The 15,732-nt window shown below is 41.9% G+C and overlaps 1 protein-coding gene across 6 annotated transcripts in view; it reads left to right on the forward strand.

The window, feature by feature from the left end:
• The window catches only part of MATN2 (matrilin 2), a 508,152-nt gene that overhangs the window by 327,768 nt on the left and 164,652 nt on the right, over window positions 1-15,732 (forward strand). For 4 of the 6 annotated variants that reach the window (XM_069220524.1, XM_069220521.1, XM_069220526.1 and 1 more), the window contains one exon: window positions 8,497-8,619. The exons of the other annotated variants lie outside the window; for them this stretch is intronic. In XM_069220524.1, coding sequence (XP_069076625.1) covers window positions 8,497-8,619 — 123 coding nt within the window. The remainder of the gene's footprint in view (window positions 1-8,496; window positions 8,620-15,732) is intronic. 6 annotated transcript variants of the gene reach the window in all.

Here is a 15,732-nt window from a genome sequence, read left to right on the forward strand (position 1 = left end):
TTGTAGTTCCCCATACACTCCTTAAGCCAATCAACTTCAGCCAATATTCATAGCCTTCTATATCCAACAGTGAAACAAAAGTATCACAATAAATCAGTTCTGTATCAGTCAATAATATATTGTGCATTTCCATCATAGGCAATATACAATAATACTCCTCAGCATTTTTAATATTATGCCCAGAAAAATATGCAAACTTTTCAAAGTATGTTTTAGAACTCCCTACTGGCGGAGTCAGATAATGTTCCCATTGTGTGTAGTTAAAAATAGTCTTGGGGTACTTGCTGTATGAATGAAATGATGTCCATAATAATTATAACAGAACATATCTTCATAATTTTCCTTTGATTGATAAGCTTCTTCACTTAGAAATACAGTAAAATACTCTAGCGCAGATAACGTGGAATCAACTGTTTTTACATTCCAATCATCAGAAACAACTCCAGGTGTTATTACAGCATACACTGAAAGTTTAAAAACATATGGAATTTGAATATCCTCTGCCGGGACATATATACCAAAAGACACCTTATCCCAGGCAATCCCATCTGGAATTGGTATAGCTGAAATATTCACTAGGGACAAGTCTCTGCAGACCTTATGGGAGGAAAAATGTGGTTTTAGGGCCTCATCCACCAGTTCAACTGTAGAGCATTCAGGAAGGTAATGACCATGTATTAATAAGAAAAAGATGATGACAAACCTAATCCAAAGAAGGAAGGCAAATACAGTTAATAAGAGCCACAGATAGTTTCATGGGTGAATGAAATAGTTTATTTTGAGCCAACTTATCAGCTTACGTACTCTTGACAATCTTGTTGCAGAAGAGACAGATGAGTCAGTGAAAGAGTCATTGACGTCAGCAAAATATCCAGAAGCATTTTGTGTAAAAACTGGAGCCATGTTTGGAAGAGGAGGACTGGCAGAGGTCTCCCTTGGTGGTTCTTAGTAGATGATCCACCAGTTTGAGTTGAATTTAAGAACAATTGCTCATTGTTGTGGACATTGCTTGTCACAGAAGAAGTTAGTGGAACTAATGAAAGATCATTTTCCACCATCCCTAAACTCAGAGAGGTGTCAGCGTTTCTGCTCAAAACCTGTAGAGCAACATCCTGGTCTGTAGTGAAAGGGAATCTGGTACTACTCAGGAGGCCTCTAGGTCTGCTCTGCAGGATCAGCCATATGGTGTAGCTTGACATTGTCGATGGAGACAAAGCCGTTTTCTTTAGAACAAGGCAGCAGTGGTAGAATAGCAGTTCTGGTACCATGTATTCCCAGGACTGGAACTGGTGCACAATAAGAAGGACCAAACTCTTTTTTTACAGCAATCACTTCACGTACTAGATCCCCAACTTTTGGAATCCAGCCAGTAGGTGTTATTGGTGCATCCCTTATTCCCGAGGAGGTGGCACTGGCAGATGCGTTGTCATCACAGAACTGTTGTAAGTGCTGCAAGACAGTGACACATTCATTTATATCAAAAGGTGTATCTGCCGCCTCCGCACCAGGACCATCAAGATCTGGAACAAACATTTGTGTCCCAAACATGACTTCATATGGGGTACACCCTCCCAGGGACCTTCTGGAAAGAATATAAAGTTCTCTCTGGACTCCATACATGCGAATAAGCCAACTATGACCCATGCCTAATGTTCTCACTGTTAAAGATTGCTTTGAGACCGGATTTATTCGTTCCAAAACACTGTTTTCCTCAAGATGATATGAAGATGAATAATACAGTTGGACCCCTAACGAAGCCATGGCATCCCTGAATGCCCATGAGGCAAAAGTAGGTCCTTGGTCTGAGTGGAAAGTCGCACCTACAAATGTGCCGATAAAGATTTGCAAATCTTTAATAACAGTTTGCACGTCAGCTGAGCATTGTGGCCATACCCATAGAAATCTGGGGCATGAGTCAACAGCGACTAAGATGTATTTGTATGCACCATCAGGTGTCAAGGGACCACTATGGTCCAGGTACACACATTATAGAAGTTTGTTGGAAATTAGGAGTGGTGCCTGCGGTGGGCGTTTGATAGTAGACCCTTTTATTTGCTGACAGATGTCACAGCACAGGACATATTGCTTGGTCTGTTTGTAGAGACCAGGCCACCAGTAATGTCCTTGTACTAGTGAAATAGGAGCCGCCACACCAGCATGGGCAGAAGCAACTCCCTCATGCGCTGCTTTTATCAACTCAGGTTTTTGAGCTTGGTTGGGAATCACACGATCACTCGCCCCTAGTATTGTTACAAGGGCAGTATTTAGGCTAGATATGCAGTAGGAATACTTGGTAGGATATGCCCTTGGCATGGGTTTGCTTTCAGCCGAAGGTTTCTCTGCAGCCTAAGTTTCATCATCCAACCTCATCCGCGAATGGGTTTTTGCAGCAACAGAGGCTGTAGCTACTGCTGACTTGGCCGCTTCATCAGCCAAAGTATACACGTTGATGTCCCAATGTATGAACTATATGGACATTGGGTAGCGTTTCTTTAAGATCCGCTACTTTCCCCCACAGAAGTCTATGTTTGATGGTGTTGCCTTTTGAATCTCTGAAACCATTCTGGCGCCAGCAATGCAGATGTTCATTAAAGGATTGAACACAGTAGTAAAATCACAGAGGATTAATGTTAACTGTCCTGGATCCGTGTGTTCCAGTGCCATCAACAGAGCCTTGAGCTCTGCTAATTGTGCAGTGCAGTCCCTAAAGATCTGCACGTAGTTATGTTGTGGATGGAATCCTCCATACTTCATGTAGCCACTCACAACCCCACAGGTGGTGTAGTAGTGACGTTTTGTGCCTCATGCTGGTTGGGCTGAGCCATCAGTGCACATAATTGTTTGATATTGTTCAATTGGGTATTCTAGTTCATACTGGAGAAATTCTTGACATTGTAAATTAGGGTAAAAAACATAATCAACATCAGTGGCTGTCAGAGATGTTACGCATTGAATCCAACGCAGATGTAGTGCCTTGACATTGGGAACTCTGCCTCAAGGGCTGGGATCAGAGATACAACAATAATGCTTTTCCCCTGGGCCAGCTGTCTCTCTTTAATGATGGCCATCTGAACAGTAATCAGAATTTATTCTGTGGGAGCAAACCGTTGTTCAGCTGTTGAATACAGATGTGATTTGTATTCTATAGTGACAGTATCACCCTTATTGGACGTGACATAGGTGAACCCATTGGCACCAACAATTACTCTGATGACCAAATGTGTTTTCTTGTCTCTTGTGTGTAAGTGTTTAGCTGCAAGTATGTCTTGTTGCAATGCTCTGAGAATGCATGTGTGTTAGACTGTCCAATATTTACTTTAAAAGTGTTCGCCTTTTGAAAATGTGGGCTACTTCTCCTCCCTCTAAATGTGTTCCCATTAATTTGGAGCTACTCAGCCATGGAATGTAAAGGAGCTGAGGACCATTGAGCACCTTTCAATATGGTTGATGTTGTTGCCACTGTCCTATTGTCCTTTCTCTAGTTGATTCAAGCAAAAGTTACAGGTCTTACTTTATACACTCTGTTTTATCTGCACTGCTGGGAGTAAAGTAATGCCCTCCTGTTGAAAATATCCTGGCATTCACTTGGTACGCATTTAGGGGTTAAAATGAGTGCACAAAATGTAAGGTCTCCAGCAATCTGGGAATCTTAGAGCGATGGATCCAATGTTTGTTTCAAGTACACAGTCTCCACAATGGTATCCTATATTGGGATCTGTGTCTGTAATCACCCTTACTTCTGCTTCTCTTGGTGCAAATGTAGTTTTGATGGTCAGCCACAAAGCGGGGGGGTGGTTAAAACTCACGAGCAATTGGGGTCAGGCGCAGGATCATCAACGATGGCAATGTAACCTTCAGATGCAGTGAGCCATTCGCCCAACTTGAGGCCCAAGCCTTCGCAGCCCCAGCAGTAGTTGTGCAGCCCATGGTAGTTGTTATGGGAACCACCTCTTGAGTTATCCCCTCCTAATAATAACTGTTTACCACCACATTAGTCTAGCCTTATCAATATTGTCACTTTTCAATCTTCTCTGGTATACTTTCATTTCATAAGGGCACTGCTCGCTTTGTATTAGTTGAAGCAAATGCTTTGAACATTTTTCAAGATAGTCACCATTAATCTCAGTTAATTTTCACTGATTACTTGAACTCACTTTCAAAAAACTGAGAAGTGTGTCAGGTGTTTAGGATCATTTTGAAGTCTCAATGTTGTTGTGAATTGTTTGGCTAATGGCCATTGTTCAACGTACAGAACGTTTTCCTATTTTACCTACCGAATAGACTTCAGTGGGACTATTGGTCTGTCACTGCTTTTGGGGTTCAACTCCTGCCCTTAATAGATCAGCAATCCCTTTAGTTTCGGCCTGAGCATCAGAATAGACTTCACAAAAGAAAGTGTCCCTTTTCGTCAGTTGGGAGAAAAATGATAGAAGGGGGGAAATCTGGGCCACGTTTACTTAGATACACTTTGTCCTTAAGGTCTTTCACCATTGTTGATAGCATCGTGGGTTTGTCAATATTTGGTGTACGGTGGCAGCTGGCTAGGAACCATCCTAGGCTCTTCTCTGATGGAATTTATGACCACACTTAGGGTGCATAGGGGGTCATTCTGACCCTGGCGGTCACCGACCGCCAGGGCCAACGACCGCGGAAGCACCGCCAACAGGCTGGCGGTGCTTCCATGGGCATTCTGACCGCGGCGGTACAGCCGCGGTCAGAAACAGGAAACCGGCGGTGTCCCGCCGGTTTCCCGCTGCCCCAGGGAATCCTCCACGGCGGCGCTGCTTGCAGCGCCGCCATGGGGATTCCGACCCCCTTACCGCCATCCTGTTCCTGGCGGTTTTCACCGCCGGGAACAGGATGGCGGTAACGGGTGTTGTGGGGCCCCTGGGGGCCCCTGCAGTGCCCATGCCAATGGCATGGGCACTGCAGGGGCCCCCTAACAGGGCCCCACATTGATTTTCAGTGTCTGCCAAGCAGACACTGAAAATCGCGACGGGTGCCACTGCACCCGTCGCACGCCTTCAACTCCGCCGGCTCCATTCGGAGCCGGCTTCCTCGTTGAAGGCGCTTTCCCGCTGGGCCGGCGGGCGGCCTTCTGGCGGTCGCCCGCCAGCCCAGCGGGAAAGCCAGAATGGCCGCCGCGGTCATTTGACCGCGGTGCGGTCATTCGGCGGCTCCCGCCGGGCGTGCGGTTACCGCTGCCGGCGGGAGTCAGAATGACCCCCATAGTCTGGTGTCTAAGGATGATACAAATGATGTAAGTGTGTCAAGTATTTGAACTTGAGTGCCCAATTTATCACACTGCTAGTTTAAGTCTGTAGGTATAACTCTGAGTGGCTAACAGAGACAGAGGCAGTGCTTAATTTGTAAAATAATAAAAGCCAATGTTTTTTGTCACAGCCTACAAGACTAGTGTCGGGGTTGTGAAATATCAAGGTTGCGTAGTCTGTATTCTACCTCGTCTGTTTTTCCACCACCATGCCCTCCCTGCACCTTCATTTCACACTTGGATGTCTTTTTTCATCCCTGCTGTCGCTGTTTGTCTGTCTTTCCATTCATTCCCTTTCTCCATTTCTATCAGTCTCTTCTCTTGCTCTGGGTCGTGGTGCAAGTCCCCAAAAATGAGCGCTGCTCCCACCCTCCATCCAGCTGTTCAAATTAAGCACTGGACAGAGAGCATTTAGTATATGTCATCCCGTTCTGCAAGGTTAAAAGGCCAGTAACTGCACCAGGAGTACGATGTTGGGATGACTTGTTACAGAAGCTTTAAATGTAGACATCCAAGCTCTTTCTGTACAGAGTTACTGTAAATGCAGCTAAGGTAAATATTAAATCATATGGCACAATGTTCCAACAAAATGCAGAATATGTAAAAACCTGACAGTTAGGTCATCCCCTTGACAAGTGATCTAGCTATTCTGTATGTTAAGTTCCAGATTTGGGATTCAAGAATGATTTGCCTGACAGTTTTTGGGGAGAAGCCACAGTCTCGTTGTGTCTTGAGACTGAGCTCCCACCCTTCCCAAATGGAAGAATCCACAGATTCAGGCAGGATTCGTATTCGTAGCTTGACCTGAAAGTTAGCTCTTTTTCAGAGAAAATTTTGCTACCTTTCTAGGAATAAATGACTTAAACGGTGACACCAGGTTCCGGTAAAGCAAGAAAATTGGTCAATGGGTTGGGCGAAACAATAATGAAAAATAGTCAAACGTTGCACAGGTATTTCATGAGTGGATCTGTGACCTCTCCACCTCCAGTGGTTGATGCATGAGTGCCCAGAGTTCTTCAGTGCCAGCAGACCCATGGCGCGGGAGACTGCAGGTTTTAAAGCCAAACATGGCTTTAATTTGTCTATCTCACACCTAGAATTGCTCCCGCTTCAATGCAGGTTAATTGGAAGTAACTCCCTGATTATTTGTTCAAAATTTCCTATTTCCAAACATTAACATTTAGGAGGGTTAGGTGGAAGTTGATAGTTGCGTCTAGTTAACATTTCTACTTTTGTACCTAAAACTGTTTTTTGAGTGAGATAGTGAGATGATGCTAAAGGTTGTCTCTAACAATTTGTTAGGAAAGGTAATTTCTAACTCTCTGTCTTTCAGTCCGAAGGGTTTCAGTATATCTCACTCATATTCATAAGAAACTATAATGATGCAGTAGACACTGTAGGTATAGTTCACTCTGTAACTGAGTTCAACAAATAATGTTTAATTCTCAGATTTTACAGTGGTTCACTGACTCATTGGCACCTGTGACGATTAAAGGGTATTTTCTAAAACAACCACTGAATTGCACAGTAGTTGTCACCTTTTCCCGGTTTATGCCCCGGTGGGTCATTGTACAATAAATCTGCTATCTTTCGACATCTAGCAAATAATCATGAACCAATCAACCTTAATAGTTTTGCTTGAAATCATGATTTGGATACCTTTCTAGCCATAATGTTTTGAGCTGTCCACTATGATATTAAAATGTAATTTACGCTTTATAACCAACAGTATCAAATAGGTAACATGTAACAGTCATTTCTGCATTGCCACTGGCACCAAGTTAATATTAGCTAAAAGTGCTCTCAGTGGTCTGATAGTTGGAAATGTAGTTTTACGCAGTGTTTGTAGTAGAGCAGTGCAACAGTAGGACTGCTTTACTAAAGTGGGGGTTGGTCTGATGGTTGCCACACATGGGTGTTTCCTGAGAGAGGTCAGCTTTGTGGCTGCCCGCTCCCCCTACGTTTCAAAGTATAGAAGCCACAGCAGTATTTGAAAGCATGATTATCTCTTTGAACTACTTGCCTTATCAGTCTTTTCTTCGGTCCTTGTGTGGTTGTTGCTCATGTCAGCCTGGTGCATTAGTGTCAAGGAAGCGGAGGGGGGTGTTTGTGAATGGAAGGTGAATGGGTGCACGGCAGAGGTAGTAGGTTCATAGCAAGAGAAACGCATATGCATTTCAGGGGCATTTGGGTTGTGTGAGTGTAATGCGAGAAGTGGGGTAAACAATGGCATTGGGGCCTGGAGGTTGTGAAAAGGCCATTTGTTGTGAGTACTAGGGAAAAGAAAGTAAATGTCCAGTTTGGGACATTTGGCTTGCTAGTTGTGGGGGTATGAATGGGTGTGAGGACAAAGGAGAGTGTATAAGGTGGAAGTGGAGTCATTGGATTTGATGGAAGGATTGATTGTGAGGAAAAGTGCTGAGCTGAGGGGAAAGTGCCCATAACCCACTGTTCAGTGTCTGCACCTCCCTGCCCCATTGCTTGTGACTACTTTAGGACACACAAGGGCACTGAACTCTCCAGCGCACCACTTTCTTACACTCATTCTTCATTGCACTTTTCATAATGCATTGAAATCATGACGCAATAAATGACACAATGCTCACACATTGAATATTTCTGTAATGAAATAATTTTTCAGGAATTGTCCCCCGAGCCATGAAATATGCATTGAACATTAAAGAATTATATGGGTGAATCTTGATGCTAATTAGACATTAAATGTTACTGAATATTTCTGTATGTATTCTGAATTTTGGGATTCTAATAATTGGACAAATACTGTTTCTTTGAAAAGTATATCTGCTTCAGACCCATTTTATTTGTATTAAATAAGGATACATGAAAAACATTGTTTCAAAAGTCATGAATTGCACTCAAATCTAAATCCTCCACACATTTGCAAATATTTTAACAAAAAACCTTCAAGAGTATCAATATTTTATCAATTTGAAATGGAGTATACTATTCTTAATCTAAATGGTATTGTGCAAGGTGAATGCCTTAAATAATTAACACGTTGTAACTCTAATTAGAACATTGGGATATTGATATCACCTTTGGAATGTTGAGAGCTCACCTGGGGCTTGGGTCTATAAATGTGGAAGAGGGTCTTTATTAACGGTTATAGCTTTCGGCAGCAGGCTATAATGCTATAATGATTGTAGACGCTAAACAAGTGCAGTCACTTAACTTCTTTCTGACATAATTACATACTCTTTTAGGAGTAGATTACTGCGCCTTGACAGATCACGGCTGCGAACACTTGTGCAAAAACACTGACACTTCATACAGGTGCCTCTGCTTTGAAGGATATCAGATTCAGGATGATGGGAAAAGCTGCACAAGTAAGTGGCCAGGAATAATTTATTTCGTTCTTCAATATATTTATCATGGGAGGAAATATATCAGCAGAAGTGATGGAGGTGATAGGATAAGGCAAGAAGTGGGCCAAGGTTGGGGGAAAATATATCACAGGTGGACCCCATGAATAAAGAAAATTAGATTATGCAAAATATATTATGAATGGAGCCAATGACTATAGAGATTGAGAGTATGTAAAATATATCCCAGGGGGACCCTATAAATATCGAGATTGAGATTATGCAAAATATATCCGGGGGGGGGGCATAAATACAGAGATTTACTATTATGTAAAATATATCCCAAGTGGAGCCTGTGAATATAGAGATTGAAATTATGTAAAGTAAATCATGATTGGACCCCATGAATATAGAGAGATTGAGATTATGTAGAAAAATGTAATGGGTGGACCTCATGAATACAGGGATTTACGATTATGTAAAATATATCACAATTGGAGCCCATGAACGTAGAGACTGAGTTTATGTAAAACATATCCCTGCGTATCCCATAAATGCAGAAAGTTGGAATTACGTAAAATATATCATGAGTGGAGTCCATGAATAGAGAGATTGAGATTATGTAAAATATATTGTGATTAGACCCCGTGAATACAGATATTTACAATTTTGTAAAATATGTCACGGGTGGAGTCCATGAATATAGAGATTGAGATTATGTAAAATATATCCTCAGTGGATCCCATGAATACAGAGATTTGTGATTATTTAAAACATATCACAAGTAGAGCTATAAATATAGAGACTGATATTATGTAAAGTAAATCATGATTGAAGCCACATGAATATAAAGAAAGAGATTATATAGAAAAATATCACGAGGGGAGCACATGAATATAGAGATTTACGATTATGTAAAATATAACACAAGTGGAGCCCATAAATATAGAGACTGAGATCATGTAAAATATATCCCGGATGAACCCCATGAATACAGAGATTTACTATTATTTAAACTATATCGCAAGTGAAGCCTGTAAATATAGAGATTGAGATTATGTAAAATATATCCTGGGTAAACGCCATGAATACAGAGGTTTATGATTATGTAAAATATATCACAAGTGAAGCCCTTGAATATAGAGACTGAGATTATGTAAAGTAAATCACGATGGGAGCCCATGAATATAGAGAATGAGATTAACTAAAATATTTCCCCGGTGGGCCTCAAGAATACATAGATTGGGACTATGTAAAATATATGAAGAATGGAGCCCATGATTATAGAGACTGGCATCACAATGAAAGAGATATTCTGGGTCTGGGGGTAAACAAATGTATGTGACTGACAGGTTTCCACCATGTCCTGGTATTTTACTCTTTGACCTAGACTAATCAGAATTCACGGAGATTCTAAACTGATTTCGGACTAACCATCTATGGGTTGTGTTTTTATTTTCATCATTCTGGGCTCACAGCTTTGAGTTATGTACTCGGCCTGCTCATCATCCATTCTGATAAAACTCAACATCATTTGCAACCAATGAACAACTAAACTAGCCCTTACATAATCTATGCAAACATCTACTTAGACTTTAATGCAGATTGAACAGACTAGTTCAGTACAAGTGTAATTTTAAAAACGTTCTATAAAATAGAAAAAGCTAAAATCACCCACATTTACCCCGTCCTTTTTACAATGTTTCCAACGAAAAATTATTGTGCAGTATCGCACATTTTGAGACACAGAAAACGTGTCCAATAACATAGCTACGTCAGCGCAAGAAACGACTTAAAGTTATCGTTACATTCAGAACCCCGTCTTCAAAGTGTATGGGTCGTTCTTCTTTTAATAGCAATCTTTTTATACACTTTTATTTTACCGAGAAAGACGCAAAATTGTCAACGATGCACTTTCAGAACTGGGATGGCAAAGATTATTGTTTCCTTGGAATAGTTGTCTATCTCTGAAACACACAATTGTTAATAAAAATCATGACTTTATCAAAGTATTTGAGCTATAAAGAAGTAGGGCAGATTACAGCAACATAATAAATAAACAAATAGATAAATAAATAAATGCATGGATAACTAAATTAATAAATGAATTAACAAAAAATTTCCTTTTTCTACTCATGAGTTTAGGCAAAGTTCATTATACCTTAACATCCTGAAACAAAATGGTTCTTTTTCAATTTTTATTACCGATATGTTTTTGATATTTGCCTCCTGCATGGTGGCTGTCTAACTACGAGCCAAAACACGTGTGTAGTATCTGGGTTACTGACATTACTCCAATTGCTTCTAAGTTGTAGATTTTTTTCAAAAATTCCCCTTGAAATGTATTCCTTATTCTACTTGCTCAGCTCAGCTTGGTACAATGTCCTCACCCAACAGATGATCTACTTCAATTATCCAATGAAACACCCATCCCCGCCTTGCGTCTGTCATGGTATATTATGTTACGTCATATTATGTTATGTTATTACTATTTGCAGGGCACTCTTATCACTCAGGAAGATATCCTGGTGCTTGTCAAAGGAGAGTGTTTACCTGTCTAGGGGCCTACTGGAAGAACCAGGTTTTCTGATTTTTTCCGAATTCAAGGGCAGAACTGCTACCTCTGATGTGGTAGGGGAGATCATTCCACGCTTTACAGGCGATGTATGAAAAGGCATGCCCTCTGGCTCTGGGGGAAGTGGGCAAGAAGTAGTCTAGCCAAGCGGAAGTGTCTGGCTCAGTGTCAAACAGGATGCAGTTGTTGAGGTAGGCTAAGTCATGATTGGTATGTTTGTGTGAGGAGTTTGAAAAGAGAGCACTTATGGATTGGAAGGTCTTTGTGGTTTCTGGATTTAGGAGTGTGGTTGGGTATGTTCAGTGTCATTCTTTAGGCTTCTGGATTCTTTTGAAGAGTTGGGCTGAGATGCCATTGTAGAGGAAGTTGTCGTAGTCGAGCCTGCTGGTGAAGTGGGCGTGTGTGATGTATCTGTGTATGTTCAGAGCGAGCCATTTCATGACTTTCCTGAAAAGTTATAAGTTATGGAAGCACCTGTGCTGACTAGGGGTGTGCAGGGAGCTCCGCTCCGGTGGCGGAGCTAATGGAGTTTTTGGAACTCCACTCTCCTCTTGGAGCGTGGTGTTAGTCCAAAAACTCCACTAGTCCAGCCTGCAGAGCGGAGCTCACCCGGTGCACATTGCAGCCCATTTATGGGTTGCACAGTGCAAGCACAGACAGTCTGCTCTTACACTGTGTAGCCCATAACTGGGCTGCAGTGTGCTCCGGAGCCTGGGAGCAGAGGCCAGAGGGAGACAGACACTGCGGACTCGTCGACGAGGAGAGGATGACTCCCTGGAAGACCCAGGTAAGTCCTTGTCTCTACTTTTTCGTTGTTTGTGCACACTGGTGCATCTGGAGATGAAGAAGTTGATTCATCATATTGCTGAGCCACACAATCCAGCTTCATGAAGATGATGGATAAGCATGGGTTGGGAAACAGTACTGAATGCTGACAAAAGGTCTAGTAGAATGAGGTCTGATATGTCTCCTTGGTCCCTGCTGAGTCAGATGTCATCTGTGGCAGCAATGAAACATGTCATCGTACGGTGACTGGGTCTGAAGCTGGATTGGGAAGAGTCCAAGAGGTGGTTTGTTTTGAAGGGTGGGAGTTTATGAACCTCTGCAGGACTTTGGCTGCTTATGTGATGAAGGAGATGGGCCTGTAGTTGGCAATGGTCTGGGACACCACCAATGGTTTCTTAAGGAACAATATGTTGGTGGTGTGTTTCTAGGAGTCTGAAGAAGTGGTGTTAGAGAGAGATATGCCGAGTAAAGGTGTAAGGGAGATGCAGAAGGGGTAGAGCTCTTTGGTGAAGATGTAGTGTGGGCACATATCTGATGGGGCTCCTCAATGGATGGAGCACATGGTGTCAGCGGCTTCCATTGTGTTGATGGATGACTAGCAGGTCAGTGCAGTTTCCAAGGTGTTCCTGTCTTTAGAGTGGAGAACTTTGGGAGTGGAGATGTCTGGTTTGGGGGGCGAAGTTGTTGTAGCTGGTATTGATTTTATCCATGAAGTTGTGGGAAAGGGGACGATGGTCGTAGAGCTGGCTAAAAGGGATGTGAATTCCTTCACAGTGGCAAAGATTTATTTGGCGGAGTTGTTGTGAATGCGTTCAGTGAGGCTAGGTGCTTGGTAGTTTTGAGTTTGTTAGTTTTGAGGCGCTGGTGGAGATCCGGATGGCCAATATGTAGGAGCTTGTGTCGGGTTTATGGTGAGGCACCATCGCTCCATGTGCTTGCAGTTATTCTTTGTGAGCCAGAGGTTTTCAGTGTACCAGCTGGCTTGCAGTTTGGAGTGAGGAAGATTGTTTCTCAGAGGAGGAACAGAGTCCACGCACAAGGTGATCCACGTGCTGAGGTTCGTGGTGGAGCATGCTAGGTGGTCATTTTGTGGGAGGCATCAAGACCCCTGCTCGAAGTTTCATATTTCCTCAGGGTTTTTGTTCCATTGGTGTCAGACGCTCTGCGTGTAGGCAGTTCAGGGCTGGTTATGCTGGTGCATGCTGCTGAGAATGAGGGAGTAATCCACCTACGTGAGTGGTATGGGTTTGGCTACTGTGATGGTGGAGAAGTTGGTGAAGGTGGAGTTGAGGAGGTGTTGAGCATGTGGGTGGGGGTCATTCATCCACAGGGAGAGCTGTGAGATTCTGAGGCCTTCCAGGAGAGAGCTATGGTGGCAGAGTGGGATTGTTCCAGAGGGGGTTACATCCCAGTTCTCCTGCTGGTCAGATTTTCATGAGCAACACTCCAACCTATGACACATTGCCACTAAGGTTTAGAATCTATCTTTCTTGGGCTGTTTAGGTTCTTAACATTTAGGGACAAAGATGAAAAGGACATACTCCTTCAGCATCTGTTTCAAAATTCTTACAGAAAACTGATTGCAGGTATGACAACCAGTTGCCCAGAAATAAACAATGATGCTAGAAAATTATATTCAAGTTATGGAAGTTGACACTTGCCATCTTCTCGCATGGCACAAAGCTTTGTTCTAACCACACATTTGTGAATGTGGGGTATTTGAAATGTTTTGGCTATTATTAAGCATTAAATTGACCTTAAGTAACTGGTCTTGCATGTGAATATTGGACTTAAGCCCGATCGATCCTATGCCCTATGTAGCTTATGGAGATTTCTTTGAAGGAGTGCCTTCATTGGAGAAGACGGATGCTTCTTCTGTGGTTAGCCTTTGGGGTTTTGGGTTCTGCAAGAAGTTTGTTTCTGGATATACATTATATTGGCAAAACATGCAGGCCTTCTGGGCTTCAAGGAGGTCCTGTTAATGGTTCTTCCATTGGCAATATTATTAAAACAAAGTTCCCCTTTAAGAGCTTTGCTTGATATCTCCAGTATTTTTACTCCCACCTCACATTGTGGGTGCTGCATTGACACCTTAACAGCATTCAATGCCCTGCTGTTTTCAGACAACTTTAAGAGTGGGTGGAATCTTATCATATTTATTCTATTACTCTAGGCGTATTAAGAAGCCAGTAGAACTCATGGCTTGGGGTGCAATGTGTTTGCTACCACCCAGCTTCGTTACTTCCACTGCTCTGTAATAAGGGACTACTTGGGAGTGCAGAAGGAACACAAAGGTCTTCAGTCATGTAACAGGCATTTTCTCTGGGACATTGTTTTGAAGGCAGAGAGGGGGTTGAGGTAGCAAGACTGAAAGGCTGTCTTTCAAAAATGGGTTAAATTATTAACTAGACCCATAGGGGCAGGATCTGAAGAGTGTGGTGTAAGACCTTTTTAACCCATGCCCCTCTGTTCATGACTCTCACCAAATTTGCCTTTGTTTTTAAACCCCTCACCATTCTTTCTCTTTTTGATATAGCTGCTTTGGTCATTGGTGGTTCTTTAACTCTTCCTTTAGACTTTTGCAAGAATCCCCAGTGGTTGTTGGAGCATCGTCTCATGCCAGCTCTTCCCTTTCCTTTCCACTGATAAGCATACCTTCTTATCACTGTGAGATTTTGGGGGTTGAAATTATCGGTCTAATATCTTGTCAGATGAAAACAAAGTGCTGTTCCTAGACCGTAAAGTCATGCGTATGTAAACACAGTATAAAAATAAGACTAGCCTTTTCTCTGACTGATTCCTCCACCACATGCTGATTATATATTTTTTCATCAAAATACCTAGAAATAATGTTTTAAAATAAATAATTTAAAAATAATAAACTAATAAATGAATTGATAAGTAACATAAATTACTAAACCTGTTTTACTGAATAGGGGCTGGGACGGTGACCTACAGATCACATCAATTTTAAGACAGATAATGTTGTTCAACTATATCTTTTCTACCTTCAGTATCCAAACAAGTTTTTTTTTTCTTCATAATTAGGCTTGTCCCAGTACCTACACATGATCTCTTTGGAGTCTAACATACCTATAGATAATATAGTGTTTACAAGAAGGATGGACATGACATAGTCTCATCTCCTTTTTGTCTGACTGTCGCAGGACTTTTTTAAAATTAGTATGGAAAGGCTGTGGAGTCAGAACTTTGTAGCAGTGAGCTATAGTCTCATTAATGTTGAAAATATTACCAGGTTGGTTCTATAAAATGGAGTAGGCAATAGGTTAAAGTCTTTCATTCTATTACTATATTTATATAGTTATTTCTTTATCTACTTATTAATGTATTATTTTCTATAGTGTGAACAAAGCCCCAAATGGTGTCCTTGGGCTGAAGGAGTACAGGATAGAAGACTATAACTGTTTAATACTGTTAAATATGCCAGGTTTTCAAACCTTTTTAAAATAACTGAAATCAGGAACTGTACAGATGGAGCTGGAAAGCAGATTCCAATTCTTGGCTGCCAGATAGTAGAATGCTTGTCCACCAGTCTTATTGACTTATTGATCTTGATGTGAGGAATGGCAAAGAATGCAAAGTTAACTGAACTAATGGCCCAGTTTTGGTAATAAGATTTCAGACTATTATTGAAGCACGTAGGACCAGTTTGATAAAACAGCCTATGTGTGAAATAAGAGATTTTGAACAAGGAGCGTTTATTGGTAGGAAGCCAGTTATGTTCATGTGAAGGGTGATGGATGTCAAATCTAGCT

The sequence above is a fragment of the Pleurodeles waltl genome, chromosome 2_2 (assembly GCF_031143425.1).
Source record: "Pleurodeles waltl isolate 20211129_DDA chromosome 2_2, aPleWal1.hap1.20221129, whole genome shotgun sequence".
NCBI lineage: Eukaryota > Metazoa > Chordata > Amphibia > Caudata > Salamandridae > Pleurodeles > Pleurodeles waltl.